The following is a 27,181-nucleotide window of genomic DNA, read 5'->3' on the forward strand; positions in this document are numbered from 1 at the left end:
TTATATTTAAATGCAAAATAATCGGAATTATGATTTTTGATCAAGCAGCTCTGGTATCTTTCACACATTTATTTTTTTAGTTTAAGATTTGCAGTTTGCATCATATTAACTCACACCAGAAAGGAATAACTTAGAGAACAAATGAATCAAGTTGAGTAAGGGTAAATAAGTCAGTCTGTTGCATTGTAAAAAAACATGAGTTCGTCAGGTGTTGTAATTAAACATGTTGCCACAAGAGGTCAGCCTTGGAGAGGTGCTGCACTGTTCACAACTGGAAACATCATGAAATCACACCTGAGTTTGTTAATGGAATTATGATATATAAGGCTGTTTCACAGTGAGTCCAACATTTCTTTCTTCAAAGTCCAGAAATTGTTGTTGGGCAGCAGTTTGTTTGTCTGTCAATCAGATCCAAACTCATCCAAGTCGTTCCCATCGTCCTCCACGACCTTAATGAGAGGAGGTGATTTCCTCTTACGCCTGTTAATGCAAAAAAAATAAAATGAGTTAAAAAAGAAGGACAGGATTTAATGTAATGCTGAAAATGCAGAAGCTCAGTGTCAGAAGGTCACCTCATCTCGTTCCGCAGGGAGCTCAGTTGGCCATGAAGCTGCTCGTTGGCCTCAATCTGATCATCCAGTTCTCTCTGCAGCTTCTTCTTAGAGTGTTCCAGACGCTCGATCTCCTCCTCCGCTTCATCCATCTGCCTCTTCGCCGTCTTCAGTCTCTGAGTCAGCTGCAGAGTTCACACAAGTGAGATATTGAGTCACGAGTCAAGTCTTCAGCTCCTCAGTACTCAATAACTTTTTCCCTTTGTGTTTAAAGACGCGTACCTGGTCCCTCTGGGTCTGCAGGTTGATGTGTTCCTCGTCCGTCTGCATCTTCATCTCCTTCACCTTACGCTCCAGCTTGCGGTTTGCTTGTTGCAAGCTGTTGTTGTCTCTGAGAGCAAAAAGGACCAAGAGATCACATCACCACTGCAGCTTCCTGTAACTCAAAACCTTCTACCTAAGTGTGTGTCGGACCAGAGATACTCTCACTCTTACAACCGCAGGGAAAGTGATATGAGTGGCTTCACTGCTCCACACATAAGGATCTAATGTATCCAAATTGTTATTCTGCCCTGGTAAATACAAACTCTGTGTACATTCATTTATGTTAAAAGTTAAATGGTCATTTTTAACGTGCAGACACTCACCTCTCCTCTCCTTGCAACCTTTCCTCAAGCTCCTGGATGCGGCTGTTAAGTTTGGAGACGAGCGAATCCTGATTGGTCCTCTGAGATCCTTCCAGGTGAGTCACTCTGCTCCTCAGGTCTTTATTCTGACAGAGGAAATGAAACACAAGAATGACTTAGAATAGGCAAAATCTAAAGGTACTCTGGGGGAGCATTTGAGCATTTGAAGTGCTAAAGAACAATGCACAATATGCAGTTCAACCAATAGTTTTATTTTGTTCCACTGAAATACAGCACTGTGCCAGGAAAGGCAGGGAAGAAGAAGAAAACTGCAAGCAAGCAAACACATGTAAACAGCTCAGGTTTCACGATCTTCAGAACTATCTACTTTGCAAATGTTTTATGAAATGCATTCAAAATGTTTATTGGAGTTTCAGCTACTTAGATTTTGTGAGAAACACAGAATGTAAACAGACGTTTTGTTTGTTTACATAGAAACTCCACAGAGTACCTTTAAGTAGGTTTACACTAAGATTTAGATGTCAGCAGGGAGTAATTATACAGGATTACTATGCTGTTGAATGTCCTGCAGATCTGATACCACATAGGTTTGCTGAGTTGCACATGGGATTAGAATGGCAGATAATAATAATAATAATTATTATTATAAAGATAAACTGTTTGTTGTCCAGGTTGCGTGGGGTCAAAGGTCAGTACCTGTCTCTCCAGGCTCATCTTGTCACACTCCAGGTCCTGTCTAACTGCTCTCTCCTGCATCAGCTCACTCCTCATCTGATCCATCTGCCACACAGAGAGGGAAATTTAGTTTTTAGCATTCAGCAGTGGTGGTACAGTTCCTCAAGTGCTATACTAAAGTGCAATTTTGAGGTAGTAGTATCTCTTTTTCATCTCATTTAAACTTCTACTTTAGTACATTTCAGAGGCGAATATTTTACTTTTTACTCCACTACTTTTATCTGACAGCTGTAGTTTACAAGTAACTGAACAAATTAAAATTTGTTATTAAGAAAATTCAATTCAACACACTCTATAGATTAACTAGAAGATTAAAACAGTGTTTTCCAGAAATCTTTTAACAAAAAAACAACAACTTTGCTAGAGTCTGGTTGATCTTCAAATTGTCCTCCCAAGGACAAATAAAGTGTATTAAATTGATTTAGATTGAATTGAATTAAGTAGGGTTTTACTTGAAGTATTTTCAAAGTGCTTTTTTGGGACTGTGTTGATAAAGGATCTGATAGTTCTATCACTGGCATTCAGTCATAATATATTGCATTTTGTTAATATTAACTAGGTTAAAAAGGGTAAAACATGTGGGCTCTGACCTGAACATAGACTTAAATATGGGCTTGCACTTTATATGTACCGCCTTCCTTATTGACTGAAAACAAAGCCGTACTTAATTAAAAAAAGGGCAGCACCGGCTGACAAGAACTTTCAGGTTAAATGAAAAGTTTCCATCTTAATTCCTAAAATGAGAGGAAATGCTGTCTGGTCTGAGCAGCCACATCAGATCTAAAGGCTCTCTACTCTCTAATAACATCCAGAGGCCCAGTGAAGGGAGTGTGAATAGCTGCTGCTCACAATAGTTTGCTGTTTTTTTGTCTTTGCGCCGTGTTTTGTGTCAATTAGTCTGCACCACTTTGCTCCCATGAATGGTGGCCTACTTTACAGGCGCTGTGAGGACGTGACGCTGTAACGACGCCGTCAGGGATGAAGAAATGTATATGAAGTATATGTATGTTTCAGGGCTGTGACAAAGTAAAACAAAACTTCAGTGTCAGAGGGGAAATGTGAGTCTTAAATCTGTTTATAACAGAAACAGATGTAGGGCTGGGTGCTCACACTGAAGAGGTTGGTTACGGCATAGTCAGGAGAAATTTATGAATGACAGCTTATATAAAATGAGGGAGTGAACCTGCCTGCTCTTTGGTTTTGTCAAAGCGTTCCATCAGGCGGTCAGCACTGCTGCGCTCATCATTAAGATCTTCTTCTAGTTGGCTGACGCGTCCCTAAAGAGGAGTGGAGCACATGAAAAATGTGTCAAACCATAAACGAGTTAATTTATATTGCATTAGGCTGTAATGTTTACAAGTGCAGAGGACATGATGAATCTCTCTCTTGAGGCTATGGTGAGAAAACTCACTCTGATTTTTTAAAAAGGATATTTGGTAATAATATATGACGAAAGCTGTGGAAATAAAGTCAGTAAGACAAAGTGAATAACAGCTGAAAATGTTAACATTTTGAATATTAGTTCACTGCTGAGTGGTTGTGAGTGTTTGGAGAAAGAGTGAGAGGAGATTCCTGAGAACACCCAGACAGGTCTGATAACTTTGTACAGTAAACATGAGCTTCCTCGGTCGATACGCAGTGTCAACAGTGATCACGCTGGTGTCACCGTGTGATGTTTTGTCATCAGCAGGACAAACAGTGCTGAGCTGTGAGATGTTGTTGCTGCAGCTCTTTTCTGCACCCTTATAGTTCACAGGAACAAGTGAGTGCAAATACTGGCACCTGAACGGATAAACACTTCAAAACATGTGATAAACTCAAGCAGGTTGAGAGTGAGAGTGAGGTCAGTTTGTAATTGAAAGCTTCAGATGATCATCAGTTTAAAACTGAAGCTTTTTAGCAAACATATTACAGAGTTTGTTATTGTGCCGAGAACATTACTGTTTTCATCGAAACCACCTCATCGTTCCATTTTCGGAGGATTGTTATTTTAGTGTGTGACTAAAGTATGAGATCTACTGTAAGCTCAGAGATATAACTTAATTATTTTTTTAACATTCATTCTATAGTTTTTTATTATTCACTTGGATCACTTTATGTCTTAGATGCATATCATTTTTATAAATTTGTAAAAAGGTACACCTTTTAACCCAAACCATGTAGTTTTGTTGCCTAAACCTAATCAATCTGTGATGGTTTCACAATGTTAATTATGTGTTTAACTGTAACGCTGAAGGAAAAACATTTCCTCTAAACATTACATACAATTTCAATATATGGGAACCAAATTTTTCAGACACAGGGTTAAATATTATAATAATAGTAATGTATTTATAAAAGCGCTATTCTTAGCAAAGTGCTTTACAATTAATAAAAACATAATGAATTCTGACAAATAAAATCAACAAGGCAGATAAAACTAAATGCTCTCAAAGGTTGTAGGTGCAAATAGGCAGAAATAAAACCGTATTTAAGGAAAAACAAACAGTCATGGAAAATTGTTTTGACACCATTGTTTTCTTCCACTTATTGTTCATTTTAATGCCTGGTACAACTAAAGGTACATTTGTTTGGGCAAAAATAATGATATCAACAAAAATAGCTTGAAAGAGTTTAATTTAAGAGCTGATATCTAGACATTTTCAATGGTTTTCTTGATAACAACCAAAATCATTATCAAGTAAACCATAGAAAATGGCTAAATATCAGCTCTTAAATTAAACTCTTGTGAGCTATTTTTTGTTGTTATCATTATATTTGTCCAAACAAATGTACATTTAGTTGTACCAAGCATTAAAATAAACAAATGCAATGGGGAAAACAATGATCTAATATTTTTTTCCATGACTGTACATCAAACATTACCAAAAGCTTTCACAAGTTTTAAGAAGAGATTTAAAATGACCCACTAGAAGTGTGCGGCGTTGTCTTTATCTGTCCTCTGCCTTTATTTTCTGTTTTCTTATTATTTTGCTGTGTTCGGGACATTTCTGGGTGTGACCTTGCTGACACTGTAATCGCTGTGGTCTGAGTCAGAAGCTCAGGAAGCTGCATTAAATTTTCCTGTCTGCAAACAAATATTATGCCTATTAGCTCTCGATACTGAAGATTGTTAAACTGGCTGTTTAATTTGATGTAAGGAGGGGCCACCTTTGAATGTTTACACAGCGCAACTCATCCTACTTTTTTTGCCTCTGAGTTTGCCTTTTTGGTTTCTGAGACTTTTACCTCCATGAGTTTGACCTGGCGCTCTCGCTCTCCCACCGTGGCTGCGTTCCTCTCCTCCAGCTCCTCCGCCCTCTGCTCCAGCTGCCGGCCCCTCAGCTGGGCCTCCTGCTGCTCCCTGCGACAGCGCCGCAGATCCTCCTCCAGAGGAAGCAGCTGAACACATAACACACCACAGAGCAAACACACACTGTAAGATAAGGTAACATGCACTTCTCCTGTTAGGTAATGGACCAATCGGTCAAACATTATTAAATAAATGCAGAATTATTCAAAACTAGTAATACATCTGAGGCTTTTTTTTTTCTTCGTTAAATAAATAAAAAAATAAAAAATGTTAAAATATCTAATAAGAAGAAAAAAATTTCAACAAAGCCATAATTCCATCCCATCCAAATGTTTTCTTTTCATTTTATATAATTGGTGACTCAGGCAGTTGAACCCTCATGCGGAGGAATCAGAGAGACAATGAGCACCACACCTCTTCCTGAAGTTTTTTGGCTGCCTGACGGGATTTCTCCAGCTCTACTCCCTTTTCCTGCAGCTGTCTCCGCAGCTCGTCCAACTCCCTCTGACTCTTCTCTCTGGCCTCGTCGACCTGGCTCTGAAGTACATCTGTAGACGCTTCACACTCCTCCATGATGCTGTTCATCTGAAGGAAACAAAGAGCTCCTACAGTGAGGTAAGTTGACCTCTTCGCAGTGGCAAGACTATCCATGTCTCATGTGTCTTCGGGGTCAAGATAACATAGTTTCAGGTCTCATTTGGTTTAAAGAAAAAGCCCACGGGGCCCAATAAGTAGTCCAGGTCCACCTCTCACCTTCCTCTGCAGTTGCTCCACAGTCCTGTCCTGCAGCCTCCTCTCATCCTCCAGCTCAGTTTTTATGTTCCATAGCTCCTCTATTTGTTTCCTCTCCTCTTTAAGCTTCTCCTTCAGGTCCCTGTGCTCATGATTCAGCTTGGTCAACTTACTCTGGAAAAAAACAAATTGGAAAAGGAAACAGGAAGCTGTGAGCCATGTATGGCTAAAAAGACAAGAAATGTGCAAAGAGAGACAGTATGGCATGAAACAAAGACCACTAGGCCACCAAGCTCTAACGCCGACAGAAACCTTGCTTTACCTGCACGTCCTCCAAGCGGGTGAGCAGCGACTGGTTCGACTGACACATCTCCTCCTCATTCCTCCTCACGTCTTTCAGCACATCCTCAACCTGCAGCTTTTCTCTCTGGAAAACAAGGAAACCTCAGGATATACGTAGAAAATGGCAACAATAAGATAAATGTTGATCAAAAACAGGTTCCCCACCTCCAGCTGCTTTGCTCTCTGCTCCAGCAGCCTCTCTGTGGTCTTACACTCCTGGATGGTCTGACTCAGCTGATCCACCTTGTTGCTCATCTCCTGCACCTTCCCTCTCAGCTGATCTCTGTCCTGGCTCAGCTCTTTCAACTGCACCTTAGCTGCAATTCTCTCCTTCTCTACCTCCACCTTCTCTTGACCCAGCAGAGTGCTGCCCTGGAACACAGGACCGAATAACAAATGATAAAACCCCCATTTTAAACCTCATTAAATAATAAGACTTGGTAGAAATTCATTTCATGATACCTCTTTGGCCAGTTCTAAATCCCGGAGCAGCTTTTCAAGCTCATTTTCATATTCCTCTTTCAGAGCGGCCATGTATGTATCATGAGTCTCCACCTCCTCTTTGAGCGCCCCCTTCAGGGCGCCGAGCTCCCTCTCCCTGTGGTGCAGCACCTCCTCCTGCTCCTCCTTCACCTGCAGCATCTCCTGAAAGTCTTCACGCAGCTGTGCCATCTCCTGCAGACATCCATCAATATGCAACGTCACTACCTGGAGTCCAGTGAAGGAGCTTTCCAGCTGTTGCTGATTTTTGATTTGTGAATCTTGTTCATGTGGTTTCATTTACCTCCAGGAGGACTTGTTTCGCTGTATTTATCACCTCGGCCTTCTTGGCTTGGTCCAGCTCATCGTGCATCTCGGAGAGCTGCTGCTGAAGGTCTTTCATCTCCGTCTTAGATCTGTCTCTCTCTGCCTTCATCTGAGTCAGCCTGACAACACACAAAAAATATGCACACAAGACAGATATATGACAGATATGTTTTAGTTCCACATCTTATATCAAGGAAAAATATAAAGTTTCAGAAAGGTGCTTGATAGGACCAGATAACAACAAAGGATTTCTGCACACTTAATCCAAATGGTATTTGACCCAGCTTTCGGTCAGATCATACATCACAGTTCACTTGAATGACTTCAGAGTATTAGCAGAAGCTAAAGTGGAACATAGCATTGAGCTGAAGTGCATTGTGATTCTCTTCAGTCGTATATTTCAAAACAGTTTCATCTGCTTGATCTGTTTGATACACTTTGTTTTGCGACACCAGAAACCTAGTCATTTAAAGAAATTGTTTAATATTTTGGGGAGTGTTAGACGTAGTGAGACGAGGAGTTCAGATACCACTCTTATGTTTGCGCAATAAATATGAAGCTATATCTAGTAGCAGGTTAGCTTAGCTTAGCATAAAAAATTGACATAGGGAGAAACAGCTGAGCTTTTTTTTCATCCATTATAAAAATGTGAAGCACTTTTTCTTAACTGTGAGCATATTCTTCCAGAAGGCAAGAACCAGCTAGCCATTCGTAGCCGTTTCCTCCCTTTTCTACTTTTTTTGTCTTAATCGGATAAAATTTGTGGGGGTTTAAAATTAGACCCTTTTCTCTCTGAAAGTTGTCATTTAGCTTCCTCAACTACAAATTCTTAGACGTATAACACTCATAGATTTAGTTTAATAATGAATCAGTTGATTTAATTGACAGATCTGTTAAACTGAGTTCAATCATGCAAAAGAACCACTTTAAATATTGTGTTCACCAAAGATGTGCTCAGTTTCTTGAAAATAATATATTCTGCATAAGAAAAAAAAGGATGAAAAAGACTAATTGATCAAAGAATTCTTATTGAGCTAAGATGAAAACCACCAATTAGTCGACTAAGAGGCGGCAGCCCGACTGATAAGACTTGTATATTTTTGCATAGCGCAGTTCAGGTCAGATCCTTACTCCTGTTTGGTTGACTGAAGTTGGTCCTCGATCTCAGCCAGTCTGACGCTGAGTGTGTAAAGCTCCTTCTGACTTTTGGCCAACTCTTCCTGAAGTTTCTTCTTCTCTGCCCTCGCCTTCTCACAGGCTATGGCCAGAGTCTTTTCATTCTGCACAACAAAACAAAATAATCAGTCTCAGGAACAGGAAGTGATTTAGAGGGGAATAAGCAGGATGGGGCTGCACTACACCTTAATCTCTGTTTCCAGTTTTTGCTTTAATTCAGACACTTCTTTCTCCAACGAAGCCTGTTTATCCTGCAAAAACTTCACATCAGCTGAATAATCCTACATAAGTGAAAAGGGAGAAGCCCAACATCATAGTTAGTGTCAGTTAAAGACATTAAATCATGGTGAAAGAGATCAACAATGGCAATCATCACATCCAAACACACATTCTCCTCCTCCTCCACATTTTCAGCAGTCTTCCACTTGACCTTGTTGACCTTTTCTAGCAGCAGGGTGACTTTCTTCTGAGTGGTGGAGTCATCATCAGTCGTCCTGAGAAGCAAGGAAAATACTTCACAAACACTCCAACAAGGTGTAATGATACATTTATATTTGTCAGTGACTAAACAAAGACATGGCAGTGCAGGACCTCTCTGTGGTGTGAAAGGAAGAGGTGTAACTCTTTTCACTCAACCTGCTATAGGCCCACAGCAGTTTTTTTTTAAATAGCAGCTCTACTTCTGTTCATATGAAAAAAGAGGCACTGATGGATTGTAAAAACTTTCCATGTGAAGAAGTTATTTTATCAGGGGAAACACGTACATGCTCTGCATTCCTGACTGCTGCGTGAGCACACACAGCTGGAGCAGAACCCCCTTATCTGACTACACTACATGATCACAACCACCAGCTAATCACCAAAAGGTGAAAAAATGCAGTGTTAAAGAAAACCACATTTTATAGGAGAATCAGTGAAAGTGCAAATGCAAATGCAAGTTTTTTTACTAAGGTGTTTGAAAGGAGATGCCAAATGAGGCCCAGTTCAAAGGTAAGAATCAGCCCAGCAGCAGATGTAAAGCATACTAATTTTGTTTATTATTATGTTTTATCTCTTTTGTTTGAGTCCAGACAGTCACTGAAGCCAGCTCAGAAATATTTCCGAACACAACCCCTCATATTAACCACAAATGATAATTTCTAACCTTTGTTTTCTGAAAAAAAATTAAAGGAAATTTATTGTGTTAACTAGTGAGCGTAAGAGGTGTCATGAGTCATAGTACAAGTGTAGTTTCTGTGTGTCATTTTTGATTTTGTCAAGTCTAAAGTCATCACCTCTGTGCCTCTGTGATATAAAGGTGCAAATTCATATACAGTTCCTCTGCTTCAGTCCTAAACTTGCTGCTGGCTGTAGCTTCTTATGTTGGGTTCAGACATAAGAGTAGTACCAGTCTTCTCATCTAGCTCAAGCAAGAACATTTTTTTTCCAAAATGTGAAACTATTTCTTTACCTAAAACTGTTCACTGCTGAGGGACACTTACCCGTCCTTGAGGTAAGAGAACAGTATTTGTTTGGCTGTGTCTTCAGGTGGATCTACTGAGAGTTCTTGCTGTCCTTTCAGAAGATCAGGAGTTACCTGGTTAGGAAATATACACCAAATAAATACACCCTTTTATATAAAAACTGTGTCCTGCATAAATCTCTTTACCTGTGTATCCCTTTCATCAGATTCATCTGTCTGGTCACTGCATGACCTGGAGCGGGAGGGTTTCTCTGCTCTGTGAAGTAATTTAGCAGCATGTAAGGACATCATATCTTTTCCATGATGTACTTGAGGAAGTGTGCTGGATTTGTTCTCCTCCTTTGGCACAGAGGCTTCTCCGCCGAGGAGTCGGGCCCTGGCTGACCCCGGAGGATAAATCCCACCTGGGGTCTCGCCCCTGACGGCCTTCAGAGATGAAGCTCTGCTGGAGGAAGAGGAGGATGAAGACGAGTCCGAGGTTCGACCGCTGTCCACGCTGCGTGACCTTCGACACTGCTCTGGGTCCAGACGGTTCCTCGGGCCTCCCCTTCCCCTCCGCTGGCTGCTGTTGAACTGGCTTATTAGCTTCCCTACAGATAAGAAGGGGTCTGCGTCCACTGAGTTTGGGGACCTTGCAGGGACTGTCTTATTCGGGACCACCTCACTCTGGTCGACTACGTGGCCTTCAGAAGGCAGGGGGATCCTGGGTTTGTTTCCATTAGGAGTCTCAGGCAGAAGGCCGGTTTTTAGTTCAGGTCGAGCGGCTGAAGGAAGGACTACGCTCATGTTATTACTTTCAGGGTCGTAAGGTCTCAGAATCTCTGGGTGTTTCTGATAATTAAACACGGAGGAGGCTGCCATCCTCTGTGACTCAGAGGGGGAGTGTCTTTCATCCACAGACCTCCTCACCATGCCGGGATTGTACCCCGCCTGGTGAGTGATGACTGAGACGTCCCGGTGGATCTCCTGGCCAGAACTGTTCAGAACCACATAGGGTTGACCTTTTATCCCTTGGATCTGCACCCTGACTCCAAACAAGTTGTCCTGGCTGCCTCTGGGACTGTGTGGCTGCACATAGCTCCTCTGTATCCTGACGTCCAGAGAGCCGCTCAGTCTGTGAGACTCCATCGTGACTCTGAACTGGTAAAACACAAACATAAACCAGCATGTTAAGAGTGACACTGAAGGACACTGTATGGGAACTGTGTGTGTGATGCATCAGCGTTGGTGAAGCTGATGCTGGTATTTACACAACATTGGAGCAGGGTCAGAGCCACACTGTGACACAAAGACTGACATCCAGGGAGCTCCTCACACAGCTGCACTTAGCGGACATAAAGACAGAATAAATGGACACTGACAAGAGCCTGATAATGCTGTGCAATGGAAACAGCTCCTTCTGTGTGCTCATGATAGGGTACTATTGTACAACTGCATGACGACTACAACTGGCCGGGGTCTCCGAGGTGCCGTCATCCACTTCATCGTATGACACTTGAGGAAAAGTGTGTGTCAACAAATATGTTACTGTGAGGCTGAAACACAAGAACACAGAGGGTGTTGTGCAGCAGACAAAACTCTTCCTAAGAGCACCATCCTGAGCAGGGTCGCCATAATCAATAACTCAACAACTCATGTATAATGTTAAATAAATTCAGGAAAAATATTGGTTCCACCTTCTAAGAAAAGCAACCTTTGATACATGTTGATTTTTTTTTTTTTTATGCTTTGTATATATCAGTTGTAAGAAGGGCTGCACAACTAATCTGAATGGTATCGAAATTTCAATATGGACAACTGCGATATAAATGTTTGTTAAAGGCATAATATGTGTCAAAATACTTCATTAAGAACTGTGCTGCTGTATACAAAATTGGTATTCTACAGACTTAAGAAAAAAAAAATGTTTGTGCAAAATTGTGCAGCCCTAGTTGCTAGCTATTAACAAAACAACTTTAGGTTGCCAGGATGTGACAATGACACTTGCTTAGTCTTTGCAGAAAACTCTCAAATGAATAGGACAGTTACCTCAAATGGACCAAATTTAATGACATTAAGTAATTAACATGCAGCACACAATCACAGGGTATAGTTCATTTAAAGGACAAACCAAGTGTCACGCTCTGGACAAGGACTTAGTCCAACCTGGCAACCCAAATTAAGTTCTTATTAACATCTTATAAATGTTCTATATTATTAAACTTTACACTACTCTTTACAACTTATTAAAGCTTACACATCCATTATAAAGTATGCTTTATTAAAAAGAGTGAAAATACGTGTTAAATTCTTGTCAAGTCATTCAAGTTCCAGCATTTGTTCGATATATTTTTATTAAAGGGATTTAGTTTGACTTTTATTACTTTTACATTAGCATCACATTTTTAAACGTATTAACTGCCAATCTGAACGTGTACAATTAACTGTTTATAAGTGAGTCTCATACAGGTAGGCTGTGAAAATACTGCGGATATGCGTTTATCCGGTTTTAGACACTTTATGAACTTTACTTCACAATTTAAACAGCATAAACAGAGTATACATTTTGCTAAAAGACAGGCTCAACTGACGCAGTAAAAGAACATTTAAAGAACATCAATCAAAAAGGCTATCACAAACAACACTTCATACCGACAGATGAAGGAAGAAGATTAAAACACCTTAAAATACATTAAGAACCCTGAACTCACCACTGAGCCCCGCACTAAAAGTCGCAGTAGAAGCGATATGGTGCTGTTATTTCACGGAAACATGCGTTATAAAGACATCGATCTATGCTGAAACTTACCAGCTGTATGTCCTGTCTGAGTGTTGAACAGAGTCCTCCTCCTCCTCCTCCTCTGTCCGCTCAGACTGTCCTGCCTCCGCCCGGACACGATGACTGTGTCCCGCTCAGAGAGGCGTTCACTGCCTGCTCCGTGTCATATTAAAACCATATGACTCCCTACTGCCAAGTGCGTAATATGATGAAATATAGTCATTTATCGGAAACAAATAATGGTTAGAACAATAGGATCATTTATCACCCTGTAATAAAGTGATAAATAACCAACTGAACTGTTTGTAGTGGGAAATATGGCTGACAAAGACTGTTAGAGGGGCTTTAAAAGTTCCCATAAGGACACCTGGAGGGACAAAAGCAGATGTTTCGTGTTAAGTAGTATAAGGCTCCGGCCGTCACGTGACTCGTTATGTTTACGCCGCCATTTTGGCAGAAAAGTGTGAGGTTCCTTTCAAGCTGTCAGAGTTTACTGTACAATTTAATAATTATTTTTAACCCTTTGATGCACAGCATGGGTCAAAAATGACCCGCATTAATTTCCCATGTTATTTAATGCTGCTGTGTGTTTCTGCTCTATCTTTTGATATCAACTTATTTTATGATTGAATATTCCAAGTATTCTTTAAATATCTTGTTTTTGAAAACAACAGATCATTTTTCCATTTTGCCTCTCATACTTTATGAAGAAAAAAGTTTTTGTATTGTTACATAGCTAACTTCTTGGCTAAGTAGTTAGCTTAACAAACTACTACTTAGCTTAAAAAATGGATAGCCTATGGGTCATTTTCCCCCCATGTTGTGCATTAGAAGAGTAATGACACAAAAAATAATTTTATTAAAAAATGAATTAAAAAAACATAAAATTAGGATGCATGATGATCAAAAACAAACTACTTGAGGAAAACCTGGAATACAGAATGATGAAAATAATTTATTTCAAAGATATAGAATATAAAAACTCATACATATCGGGTCACTTTAGACCCATGTTGTGCAAGGGTTAAAGTAATGTTAAAGGTGAATCACTGCCAATGATGGCCTTATAATCAAGAAAATATACTTCAAGTATAAAAGTAAATTTACTCAAATACCCATGTGTCTGTGTAGTTGTTAAATTTGTATTTAATATCAGATTATTATGGTTAATGCATGTAAAATGCATTTTCATGTAACTGGCTGCATTAGTTCTAATTTTATTAATTTTGATACTGTTTGGCGATATAATTTACTGTTTACTGTTTACTGTTTGGCGATATAATTTACTGTATCTATAATATATCTAATATTATAATAGGTTGCAAGCTTTCAGATGACTTCTATCTGGTATATACCCTTGTTGACATTATTTTTTTTTAATTTATCTCCCCTACCACAGACAAAAAGATCGGCAACAAAAATCCCCAGTTTTGTAGCATTTAACAGCAACTTTGAGAAAAGTGTTGTAGTGTTGTAATGTCTGGTGTTTGGTGTCATACAGCTCAGGCTTCACAAGGGGAATTTGAAGCGAAATTTTGAAATGTTGTATTAAAGTGAATAGGAATTAGAGACATTTCCATCAACTGGTTTAGATCAAATTTACAGAGCTGCATAAACATGCTTTGGTCAGAACATGGTGGTGTAATGTATTGCTGTAGGCTAATCCATGAGTAAACAGTAGAAGAAGTATAGCTTGCATGAGAGGAAAACAGTAAAAGAAGAAGAGATTTCATGAGAAGAAAAAAACTCCAACAAAAAAAGAGTGAACAACTGAACTGGCCACATATGGCAGAAAATTGAGAGGAGTTTTCAGGAATTGGATTCAACTGGGCAACTTATAATTGTTCTTTTGGGTGCTCTGGCAGAGCGGATACAGCTCATCAGTTAGGTGAGTTAATGTTCATTATTTTTTTTATAAGAAAAAGAGACAAAAACCACCTCAAGTGAGTGAACTATTTTGAGTCCCTTTTCAAGTATTTATCTATACAGCAACCTATGCCCTTTAACCTCAATGTGTGTGTGTGTGTGTGTGTGTGTGTGTGTGTGTGTGTGTGTGTGTGAAACATGTGTATCTGAAGGAGTGTGCACACTTATGCGCGCATTTGTGTGTGTGTGTGTGTGTGTAAGTAAAATCACATAAAGTTACCTGTGTGTGTGTGTGTGTGTGTAGCATGTGTATCTGGATGAGTGTGCATGCTTACACGCGCATGTGTGTGTCACTAAAATCACATAAAGTTACGTGTGTGTGTGTGTGTGTGTGTGTGTGTGTGTGTGTGAAGCATGTGTATCTGGAGGAGTGTGCGCACTTACGCGCACATTTGTGTGTGTGTGTGTGTGTGTGTGTGTATAACTAAAATCACATTTTGATATATAATTTGTCCTGCAACTCTTCGAGGTGTAGGACTAGTAGCGGGACGACATTGTGTCCAGAAGAGGAAGAAGAAAAAATCCTGTATAAATAAATACTTGAAAAGTAATGCTTGTGTAGGTGTGCTCCTTGTATATAATATAGTATCATAACATTACTAGTATTATTTGTTTGAAATCTCTGAAGAATCTCATCATAGTGTAAACACACCGGCAGTAGCCCCCGTGGCCCTTTCAGAATTTTCCCAGAGGAAATTTTCTAGTTTCAACACTGTACTACACTTTATATAGAGTAGGTGAGTGTGCATGTGTTTTCCTAAATATATTAGAGAACATACACACAAACTATTTGAAAAAAGACATTTATTGCTACATTATTGTTTCGACACATGCCTGTAGGCTACTTCAAACTGTACACATACTGTACATGTTATGATAGGAGTATTTCAGATTATTTTTGATTATTATTTATTATTTGTTCAGCAGTGTGATAAGCAAACAAGACATCCATTATTCTGTAATACTGTATTGCTCAGAGCATGACATGTGGCTACATCTAGTAAAACTGCACAAAAAAGGGTTTTCTCATGTAAAAGTAAATAGGTAAATTATGAAATTCACAATATTTGTATAAAAGATAAGTTACATAACTTAGAAAAAAGATAATTTTCTATTAAAAACTCAAACATGCAAAGAGCTTCGACTAAGTCTGAAGAGCGATAATTTACACTGAGAAGATTCGGTCCACCAGTGCATTAATAAGTGTAATCCTGTTGACAGTGCTATAACACAAATTCGTAACAAATATACAAATAATAGATGATGTCCACGTGTTAAAGAACATTCTCGGAGATCTGTTCATTCACAGAATGGTCAAACTCCTGCAATACTCACAAACACACACACACACACACACACACACACACACACACACACACACACACACACACACACACACACATGCCACAGGGCAAATGAAATCCGCTGTCTGAACACACAAACGTGGGAATGTCAGTCCTCTGAGTACGGTGGAAACTAACACACTGTAAAAGTCAGTCAGAAACATATCTGGCTCTGCCAAAAATGAAAAACTGCAGATGATGCCTCATCACTCCTGGGTTTCATCATTACAGATATATTCAAAACAGACAATAAATATACAAAATATGTACAAAACATCTGCAGCTTACAATGCATTTCGTCTGTTACAAGTAAAGTTTAGGCACAAAGTTAGAAGTCAGTTTGGGAAACGAAGAGATGATTGTTCAACCGAGAGGTCGACCCCTCCACTCTGGTCCGAATTTAGAAGCTGGACGTCCAAAACAGCTGGATGCTTCCTGGGTTTGCTCTCTACATCTGGACATCAAAGACACAGAGAAAATGACAAAATGAGACCTTTTGAAATACACAGTTGAACATAGCAACAATATTCCTCAAAGAAACTTATATAACATGCATAATCATCACAGATGCATAACTGTAACAAAGTGAATGTTACCTACTTTGACGCTGGATAACTGGATGCAGTTATTATCAGATGCTCAGAGATGGCCCATGGGGTTTGCTGGGTCTGTCAGACTGGGGTGGAAAGCGAGATGCATGGACTGTGGATCCGTCATGACTGCAGGCGCCTTTTCTTCCTCTCTCCTCCGCAGACACGCTGCCTTCGGGTTCAGGTTTCTCTCTGTGGGATTCAAAAAACAATGGGTTAGCGTTTGACTAAATAAAGAAGCTGAAGACACTTGGTAGTACGTGGATGTTATTCATTTCCATCCCCTGTGTCATGCAAATTCATGAATTTGAGTTCTAGGGAAAATACCTCATGAATTATGCTTTGGATGTTGACTTTTCTGTCATCACTTTAGTGCATCACCAACTATTGTGGTTTTAAACCTGCTGCTTTTTATATTACTGATTAATGTGACTACATGTATTGTAAAATATGTCACTCGAATGTCACAATATCCACCAAACTGCAGTTTCTCTCAGTTTGTGTGAAGCACTTTAGCATTTTTAACTCATACAGCTCATTGTTACCTTATTCACATTAGCACATTTGAGATAGATTTTTTACATATATCGCCTATATTTTTAAAATACATATAAAATATACTTATAAAAAGTCATCTATTATGTTTAAAATGCTAATATAAGTGTGTTTCATTTGCTTTTCTTTCTTCTTCTTCTTCTTCTTCTTCTTTTTTTTTTTACATATTCAAGCAGCAAAACTAAAAACTGTAACATGACCTTGACAGAGGAAAGAAAAGTACATTTTTGCTGATGAACATATCACTCTCAAGGTGGTTCGTTGGACACCTAAACAGAACTAAAAAGACGTGGAAATTGTGCTTACATTCATCAGATGGATACCATAACAACTCCAAATAAATGATAATGTTGCCCAATGTCTGTTAATGGTGGGTGTGAAAAGTTAAATGTGTTGTGCCCAGGTGTTGAAAAAATCAATTAATGTAGGTTTAACTTAAGCAAAAATGATGAAAAAGTAGATAAGTAGATAATGTGAGGTCATTTTCTAGCTGTTTTTCTGTAACTCTGGATAAACAGCCCCTAGTTGTAGATTTCTATCTTATTCTCACTCTTTACTGCTTTACTTATTTGACTTGACAGAGAGACAAGTCTCCATCTCAGCGATGCACTGACCTCTGACTTGTTGTTCCAGGCTCAGGATCACAGCCACGGCCTGGTGCAGCACCAGCAGCTTGGTCTGGGGCTTCTCGCTCTTCAGGTGCAGCTGACACATGTGGCCCAGCTCCTTGAAGGCCTCGTTGATGTCCCGCACACGCAGGCGTTCACGGGCGTTGTTGGCCATCCTCCGGTCGCGCTCACGTTCGGCCTTCTGCTCCGGGCTCAGATCCTCGTCCTCGTGGATACTACAGCATCAGTGAGACATAAACGCTGGTAAGGATGCTTTCAAAGAGATTCATGTTTTAAAACTTAAGTGGATCACACGTAAGAGGACTTGAGTTATTCTGTGGATCTCTCTGCCCTCTGCTGGTCACTGAGCTGACAGCATGTTATTGTGTCTCCTGAGGTCATCTGATACACCCTCATTTGTTCTGTGAACAGGGCTCACATATAATATTGACACATGGTCATGTGATCAGGTGCACATTGATTTATAATTAATCCATGACAGCGTTTCTTCAGAAAATCTCTACTTAGTCAATAACAACAGATGATCAAAAGCTGCACTTTTTGTTCCAATTTAATAATTCCTTTGTTTCCCAATCACAGTCTCATTCAGTTTGAATGAGAATCTAAAACAAAGAAAATGTTCTGTAGAAAAATTGCTGCTGGAGGATCTTCCACATATGTCAACATCAATTCCGCTCAACTAGATTATAGATCTAAATAAAAAGAAAACATGCGCTTAGGCATCAGAGCTGATGTCATGAAGAGGTTTGTCCTGAAGTGACCTCTGAAACTCGAGACAACAGGATGAACACTCAAATTAATCTGTGAGGTTTTCAAGATGTACACACAGTTTTATGATCACTGGTGGCTCTTTTAATGTCAGTTTAAGTGCCATCTTTCATCATTAATGATCAAGTCTGATTTCCCAAATAGAGCTGAAAATATATGTTGATTAATTTATATTTAATCAACACACTATTTTGATACACAATTTATCATTTAATTAATTTATTAAGCAAGAAGAAAAAAAACCCAAACACTCCCTGCTATCAGATTCTCAATATATGAGGGACTGTGTATTTTTTCATTTGTTTTATTTATTTATTTATGTAGGTTTTTTGTAATGTTGAATATAAATTTGGGGTTTTGGACGGTTGGTCGGACAAAACATGCAATTTGTTGATATCACACTGGCCTCTTAATGATTAATTGAGCAAATTAATCGATTTGTTCTAGTTGCAAATAATAAAAGTGCGGTAGACTAGTATAAAAAGACTTATTTTGGTGCTCTTTGTGTATTAGAGATTTTTATTACCTCACCACTGAAATACACCTTTGTATCATTGATGTCTTTACCATTTACTGTATGTCCTGCCAGCTCCTCTTTTTCCCCCCATTTAATTCACTGCAACTTAATGCAACATGAAGAAGAAATATGAGGCAGAGCTAAATAGGCTCGCTCGGACACAGCTGCCCTTCACAGCAGGAGGTCTGACAGTGTTTTATATTAGAGAAACCGAGGCTTTAATACTTGCCTTAGCGTGAGGGACTTTTGTTTTTTAAATCTTCTGTACTACTTCACTGTCATAAAACACATTCTGTTTTTCATTTTAATTCAGTTTTTGTCAATCCAGCTAATAAATTTTGCACGCCATGATTATTTTAGCACAAAGAGTCTTCAAGAGTAAACACCAAACTAGTTTTTTAAGCCATGTGAATGCTTTTTAAAAAAATGTATAATGATAATATTTTTAATAGAATGCTTTTCATACTGGAGGTGTAGCCACATAATTATAATAATTATTGTACTTTTTTTTTATTATCATCTTAATTCTAAGGGGTATAAAGTCAAATAGCTTCACAATAAAAATAAATAAAACTGAATTACTTAATCAATGAATGCAACACAATAAAACAATGGTAAATAGACAATAAAATTAAATAATCAAGACTAGATAATTAAATATACCATTAAGAATGATAAAGTTAGAAAAAATAGTAACAGTGACATTAATTAAAATAAATCAAATAAATAAGTAAGTTTTAAGCTGCTGTTCAAAAATGTTTACAGAGCCCTAATTTTGCAGCATAGTTTGAAAAAAATTGCACTGCCTATTTTCTTGTTATTTTTATATTAGTATTAAACGGTAGAGCCATTAAGTGCTTTAAAAAACAAGTAAAAGGGCCAGTAAATTGTAGCTAAAACCAGGGTTATACTCTTTTCATTGTTTTGGCTGAAAATTTAGCAGCACATTTCTGAATAAATTGACATTTTTTAATTAGCTATTTCAAAAGTCCAGTCAAAAAGCATTATTAATTATAACCTATTTAAAAAGCAGGAAAGTGTGACTGTTTACCTGTTATTCCCGCTGTTTTCTCCTTGTGTTTTGAATTCGCTCTCCTCATCTGATCTCTGGCTGTCAGGGCTGTGGCTTTGATTGGTGTGCATCATCTCTTCCCTGTCCCCGCTCTCCATCTTCAGCTCCAGATTACTCTGAACTCCCAGACCTCCTGCAGGAGATCAAACAACGTTTAAAAAAAGTATACATATATTAAAACTGTGAGATCCCTTAAGCCCTTATGGCTCAAAGGTTCAAAAGTTCAGCTAAGGAGGAGAGATATATGAACTCTATACCTCCACTTTGCATGGGCTGAAGAGTCGTCCTCTGCCTGGCTGGATATGGGCGGCCATTTTGCATGCGGCTCTGGAAGGCTGAGTGGTTGTTGTTCATGTTAACAGCTTCAACCTTTATGACAAACAAAGAAAAAAGGATGAGATAAGGGCAATATTCACGTGTTCAGACACATACAACTTTTAGATCCAACCAACGCCGAATAAGTCACAAACCCAACATCTGCCTCCTCATTTCCGACGTAACTCTGGGTAGATCTCTCGCTCTACAGAATTAATTTAATCTCGGACAATCTTAATCCTTCCCTTAAAACTACTATATACTCCCTACACATACCACTAATTCTCTTCAGGAATGATTCACTTCTGACAGACACATCATTTGGAAAAATAAAAGTGAGAGAATTTAATACCCCCTCCCCCAAAGGATTAGACTAAAAACCCCTTTTCCCTGCATATACTTCCACTCCAGCTGGGCCAAAATCCCCTGGTCTGCTGAAAGGGAAACATGCTGGAATGGGAACTGCTCCGCACAGACGTCCCCCATCACCCCACAGTGGAATTAGAGTCCGCACATACTGTACGTGGTCCATACAAGGGCCACGCGTCACAGTGCTCTCCCATTGTGCTCAGTTTCCTATTTCAAGGACAACAACCTTTACATGAGGAAAACATGCAGACATAGCGGGTGGAAAATTCCTGAAACTGAATACCAGCACATGCACGCACACACGCACACAACATGCGATTTCCACACACACTGCTCTCTCGTTCCCTAAATACTTCAAAGAAATGGTTGTTAACCATGGATGGAGTGTGGCAGGTGAGGGGTAGAGTGCTGGCGGATCCCGGGTGGCCGTGGAGGTTCTGGTTCAGCAGGCCGTGGATGTCAGTGGGCAGGCCGGCCGTGGGGCCCACAGCGTGGTTCCTCAGGACGTGGATCACATCGTCCAGTCTGTCCAATCGGTCCTCCACCTGAGACTGCAAACAACAAGAGACGAAAAGTGTTTTGAGGCATTTGAAGAGCAATTAAGAGGAGTTTGATATATATTCGATGGTTTGATGCTCTAAAATTAATTTCATTTAGTTTATTTCAGTATGAAGTCGTGGTAATTACGACCTGAGAAGAGGAAATGTTCTGGAGGCTCAAGTTGTGACTTGTTTAGGATGTGGAAGTTCTTTTTCAGGGGATTATGCGTTAAAACATATATATGATATGCTGTTTCGCCTGATTCCGGTCTAATCTAAGCTAACAAGCTGCTGGTTGTAGATTTAAATTACAAACAGAATTAAGAGTGATCTTTACAGCTAACTCTCCACAAGAAGGCAAATAAGCCCAAATTATGAAACTATTTCTATAAGATTTTGACCATTCCAGTAAAAAAAAACAGTCCACACACTTTATGCACACAGCAAGCTTTAACTGCACAGGTTGCGTTTTTTCTCTCCAGTTATCCCTCATGTGGCCATTTGTAGACATTTCTGGATGATTGCATCTAAGCTATTTTCTTCTGCTGCTTCCCATGCCAAGTAGGTTGTGTTTTGGTTTGTTTGTTTGTCAGCAGTATTACAGAAAAAGTACCGGCTTGATTTTTTATTAAACATGGTGAAACTGAGTAAAAAGGGCCAAGGAAAAACCCCTTACATTTTGGAGCAGAACCAAATAACGGGATATATATGTGAATTATTTTTCACTCTTGTTAACATTACAAGATATGCTATTTCATTTGGCCCTTCTAGTATTGAATATATTCCGTTTGTCTGTCCAAATGTATTATATTTTCTTCCTTATTATATTTCCTATAATGCTCTCATGAGTTTCATTTATTTATACATCTATTAATTCATTATCTCTATATGAAGCGATAATCCAATCTTCAGGCATGTGATATAATTAGGTCTTTACCAATGATATGAGTGAAGATTCATATTGCGGTGAAACTGGCGCCTGAACTGAACTCCGGGGCCACATGTTGGTACCTGAGAGGAAGAAAACAACCACATTAGATCACGAAGAGGTTGGAAAACACAGCATGTAAATAATATTACCCTCTGGGCAGCAGTTACAGCAGCATGTGTTACTCCAGCTTACCTGCAGGTTCAGCTGTGTTGGGCAGCGGGGACGGAGACCTCACCGGTGTGGACGAGCTGGAGGGGAAGCTGCTGCTGGTGTGATCGGGGGAATAAATCTGGCAGCAGACAGGGAGAGAGAGAGGAGGAGGGGGAGCAGTGTGAGCAGGGCATGGATCATTTTAAAAGCACAACTTGTCATTTCTGCGTAAGGTTTTACAGCTGCTGCCACAGCCTTTGGAGGAGGCTCGTAACCCGACTAAACTCATCAATTCTGGTCATTTTACTAGTCGGCAGCCAATAAAAAGTCCAGCATCACGAGAGTAGCCCTTCGTTAATATGCACTAGTCTGTTACTGCCAGGGACAAACCACTATTTTTCCTTTGCATTATACCGCGGGGCTCTCAGGGCTGGGTTTTATGCTTTGGTCGGACTGTTTGAACATAATACGGCAGAGATGAGCCGGTCTAATGGGATTGAGGTGGTGCATACTTACAGAGGCCAGAGCTTTGCCCAAGGTATCGCCTGTCTGTGACCCTCCTGACACATGTCCTTTGCTCCCTGAGACAAAGAAAAAAAAACATACAGTTATACAGTGACGAGCAGACAAACCAGAGCTGAAATTAGCAGTGACGATTCCAATTTTTGTTTACCTGTTGAATTCTCTGAGGTGTTGATTGAAGAAGTGCGTGATGCTGTATTGTTGCGGTGAAAAGTGGACATTGGTGGGAGAGCCCTGTTCATGTCAACAGCCATCACTGAATGTGGAGAGTAGTCCTGGACACAGAAAGCAAACACACATTATAATCAGCAGGGGTTAGTAAGCGCTCTGCTGTCAACATCCACGGTCCTGGAGGTAAATCTCACCAGGTGACTGTGATGTGGCGGCTGCAGGCTGCTGTAGCTCCCCGGCTGTGTTTGGTGGGTTGTGGCTGCTCCCAGTGCCCCTTCATAGCCCTGCTGGTTCAGCCCATTTACAGCATTCCAGATGTCGGGCGAATTGCTCGTCCCCTCTAAAATGAATAACAATATGTTATAGCCTGCACAGGAGCAGCATCTCAAGCAGCCAGTCAAGTCATGAAGTTTTACTGCGGCCTCTATGGAAACAATGAAGTCCTATAAGTTAATCAGTGGCTGGACAATGTTGATTTATATAACTGAGAATCACTCTCAAAGGGCCCTTTAAAGATCTAATTTCAATATAATCTTAATTCTATTTCCTGAATAGTTCTTTTGATATATTGAATATCTCAAAAGCTATCAGATGGATAGCCATTAGGGCTGCAGCATATGGAGAAACATATATAATTAATATCGAAATGATTCAAAATATTGCAGTGAATGATAATTTCTGCATATTTTTTGTCATTTTGTCATCATGATACCATAGATTTTTTTAAATTCTAAAATACAATATACAGGTTGGAACATCTTGCAACACCACAATACTTTATCCAGAGCAGTACTTAAACACATATTTTTCCTTTAACAAACATTACGCCTTCCGGCAATTTGGATATTGCACTTGTCTGTATTTTGAATTTAATAAAATATTGAATTTTATTGTGCAACTGTAACTGCCATTAAATTTGCATGCAATGCACTGATATTCATAGTTCCCAGAAAAATGAATAAAAAATATATCCAACCCCCCTAAAAATTAATTTTAAGCAGTTTGTTGATCCTCTGACTTTTTTCCCAGCACTATAATCAGGTCAAAAAATGAATTACTATGACCAAACACTTGATGGCTTTTTTGGTATTCTTAAAGTGTTTTTAAAGACCCTCTGTGCGTAGCGTCGAGGCTCTGGGATTGCTCGAACGAGGTACTGGTACCTCTTTGTTCAAGTACTATCCCATGACAATGGGTTATCCCAACCTTAACCTCTCAAGGTCAAAGCCTAACCTGAACCAATTGGGTTGTTATGCAGGGCAGAAAAGGAGTGGGATTTATAATCAGGCCCCTCTGAAAACTCATATTTGTACTCTATGTCCTTCCACTGTTTGAGTCAACTCTGAACCAAAGCAAAGTGTTCTTACTACAGTGAATTCCACTCTACCGGATTAATAATGTTTATTAGGGATTGAGTGAGCTCACCAAAGAAGGTGCTTGCGAACACATTGTTGTGCGCCTTGGTGGACGGATGTGAAGATGGGTTCTGGTTGATGTCGTCATTAGTGGGAGACTGCCCATAAACCTAAAGAGAAGACCTTGTTTAAGGCGTTGTTGACTTTGAACCATCACATAATGTACACAAACAATGACTTTGGATGTGTCTGTAACATATCTTACTGACACAAACGTGTGAATACTGTGAGTGTGAGCTGAAGCAGCAGTATTATAAAAACAAAGCAGGGAGCTGATGCACACTTAGAGCTATTGCGATAATCCATAAGCTGCAGATCCATGCACCTCCTCATCCGGATTTAGGAACCATTCACCATGAGAAATCCCTGCCCTAATCATGATCAGGTTCGGCTGGCTTCAGAAGACTGGGATACAATTCCCTCTAAAATAAAATTGAATTACAGGCCTTCTCATATTTTATGAGTCACATCATAATTGATCTCCGTTGGTCGAAAACAAAATATTATTAATAGGAAACAGATCTGAGAATTTACCAAAAGATAATGCTTTTTTTAAAATGTATTAATTGTAAGGGACAAGGCTAGAAACCACACATATGCACAAAAACACACCAACACATGCTCACTCACTCTAACACACCAAGAGGTCTGGGCTGCACCTGCACCTCCCTCGATTGCTTTGATGTGCCCCAGGAAATGAAAATAAACCTCCCTGCACAGCATCAATGGGGTGTCAGTTACCCGGACGACAAGTTCTGTAAAGCAGGCTATTAAAGACTCTCTTGAGTATGCTTGTGCAAGCAGGCTCACACACACACACACACACACACACACACACACACACACACAAAGACACACGCTCTTAAGCATGCACTCACACACGCAGCCGTGACCCTGGCTGGCATGAGTCCCATGGTGATTGTGGGCTAGGCCAAACAGAGGAGCCCCTGCCGACACTGGGCCCGTCTGAGCCGCCATGGGCAGCATATGGCGGAGGATAAAGCCAATTGTCCTCCTTACCATCAGCATAGCAGGCGACCCGTTAATAATGGTCACACCCCCGCCCCAGCACGCCCTCTCTAGCCCCCGCTGGAGAGGGGCCGTCACCATGGCATCCTCTTTTAGCATAGCATTGATTTAGGAACCATCAATCACTGCATCACAAATGATAAGGGACTTTTTTTTTCAGCAAATAAAAAACACAAATAAAAGAGAAATTTAAATACTGTAAAACCTTCATATTTGCTTGAAATAATAATTTTGAATGTGACATTTTTTGACAGTGTATTAGTCACATTTAAAGTTATTTTAATGTAAAAATATCTTGTATTAAAAGAAACAGCTACACTATTTTCCCCCATTGTAAATGCACACAGCATTATCATGCTAGATGAGTGAAATATCAACTTGCTATTCAGGGCCTATGCTTTGCTCCACCATGGCCAACTCCAGCCACATGCAACCAATTTTCTGCCTCTGTGATCCACGATGTCTGGATATGGTTAGTCTCACAGAGATCAAAGCTGCCTTTGATAATGGCAGCAGTGGTGGAGGGACTGCTCCAACGTAGCGGGGTTAAATCAAATAGAAATAGCAGCAATCTGCTTCATGTCAAGATGTTTTCTGCTGCTAGGCTTGACTACATGGTGCTTAGCTCACAGGAAGCATGAGTCTCACCGGTGCATTTTAACACGAGTTTGTTAAAACCACAAGTGAGTGAGGTGTTACTGGATGCTTTCATTATTCTAGGTGCTGTGCATGGTTGCATGATTTGTGCATAATCATGACAATTATTGTGATTGAATTACATTCCTATGTGAACTTTGGTTTCAATGCTGTTAATGGGGAAGCAAACAAGTGGACAAGAGAGAGCGCTTTTTACATAATAATGTTAAACAAACTCCTAGTTCTTGCATTAACAAGTTATAACCACTGAAGTTTACACAAGAATAATAAAAGAATTATAAAAGAATAATTCATACAATGCACACAACTCTTTAAGACAATGACACATTCAGCACAAACTGTAGACATGACTTCCCCAAACCACAAAACCCTCTCTCCCTCTGTTTCTCACTCACTCACATACACTCGCACACATGCACACCAGCCCAGATTAAAAAACAACCTGATATACCAACAAATGTTCTGTGCAGAGTAGCAAAACATCCCAAACAATTCTGTAATCCCTCACAAAAAGGTTCATGCAAATGACAAAATGTTAAGTTATAATTCTGATAACTTTTATTCAGGTTGCATGTGAATGAAATTCTTACTGGCACAAAATTTAAGATGTCAGACAAAAACACTCTTTTTAAACTACTATTAAAAATACAAACTCGAAACTTAATTATGACAAGTCAACAAACATCAGAAGACAGTTAAAGAGAGAAACAGCATCATCACCAAACACACTGACAGTGGCATGCATCCTCTGAAAAATAAAAACATTAATATGAATAACAACTGTACTCACTGGTTTCATGTTGTAGCAATACATCAATGAGTTGTTGCCTGTGCCAGAGACAGGATGAGCACAGTACATAACTCCGTGTGGTTCAGTGCAAGACTCCAAGCTCTCAGTACAGTCCACAAGCAGCTCGTCTGTCTGTGTCTTTACTCATGTGTATGTAGTCCACATGCACTCCTTCCCCTAACCCACCCCTGCTGGTCATGCAGCTACCCGCAGACAACTTATGCAAATAAGGGCTGGACCATTCCAGGCAGCTGAGAGGGGTGGCCAAGGGTTGGTGCTAATACTGTACTACAAGACACATCCAGAATATTAAAAGCAGCCTTTCTGTATTTTATTAAAGAAGAATATATGATTAAACATAATCAGGATGTAGTGTTTAGTATACTGACTG

The 27,181-nt window shown here is 39.7% G+C and overlaps 2 protein-coding genes and 1 long non-coding RNA gene across 3 annotated transcripts; 1 reads left to right on the forward strand and 2 right to left on the reverse strand.

The window, feature by feature from the left end:
• Positions 1-54: 54 nt before the first annotated feature.
• Positions 55-12,605, reverse strand: LOC131973614 (cingulin-like protein 1). Its single transcript, XM_059335658.1, has 19 exons — positions 12,533-12,605; positions 9,931-10,884; positions 9,764-9,858; positions 8,671-8,776; positions 8,468-8,563; positions 8,238-8,386; positions 7,084-7,225; positions 6,762-6,974; positions 6,465-6,671; positions 6,280-6,384; positions 5,979-6,131; positions 5,640-5,810; positions 5,162-5,314; positions 3,121-3,210; positions 1,895-1,978; positions 1,199-1,323; positions 834-942; positions 573-736; positions 55-480 (listed from the first exon to the last, which is right to left on the reverse strand). Exons 2-19 carry the CDS (start codon positions 10,870-10,872, stop codon positions 402-404), a joined length of 3,183 nt encoding a protein of 1,060 aa, XP_059191641.1. The 5' UTR covers positions 10,873-10,884; positions 12,533-12,605; the 3' UTR covers positions 55-401.
• On the forward strand, positions 688-1,333 carry LOC131973616 (uncharacterized). Its single transcript, XR_009394573.1, has 3 exons — positions 688-753; positions 855-1,126; positions 1,228-1,333. It is a non-coding gene; the product is annotated as an uncharacterized LOC131973616 (long non-coding RNA).
• A 3,178-nt stretch (positions 12,606-15,783) lies between the features above and the next one.
• Positions 15,784-26,921, reverse strand: LOC131973476 (transcription factor 12-like). Its single transcript, XM_059335483.1, has 13 exons — positions 26,791-26,921; positions 24,325-24,424; positions 23,094-23,239; positions 22,880-23,003; positions 22,723-22,787; positions 22,249-22,345; positions 22,063-22,136; positions 20,961-21,137; positions 20,160-20,271; positions 19,882-20,035; positions 17,531-17,760; positions 16,368-16,553; positions 15,784-16,225 (listed from the first exon to the last, which is right to left on the reverse strand). The coding sequence occupies exons 1-12, from the start codon at positions 26,857-26,859 to the stop codon at positions 16,411-16,413; spliced, it is 1,491 nt and encodes a 496-aa protein (XP_059191466.1). The 5' UTR covers positions 26,860-26,921; the 3' UTR covers positions 15,784-16,225; positions 16,368-16,410.
• Between the last annotated feature and the right edge of the window lie 260 nt (positions 26,922-27,181).

Source organism: Centropristis striata, chromosome 6, assembly GCF_030273125.1.
Source record: "Centropristis striata isolate RG_2023a ecotype Rhode Island chromosome 6, C.striata_1.0, whole genome shotgun sequence".
Lineage (NCBI taxonomy): Eukaryota > Metazoa > Chordata > Actinopteri > Perciformes > Serranidae > Centropristis > Centropristis striata.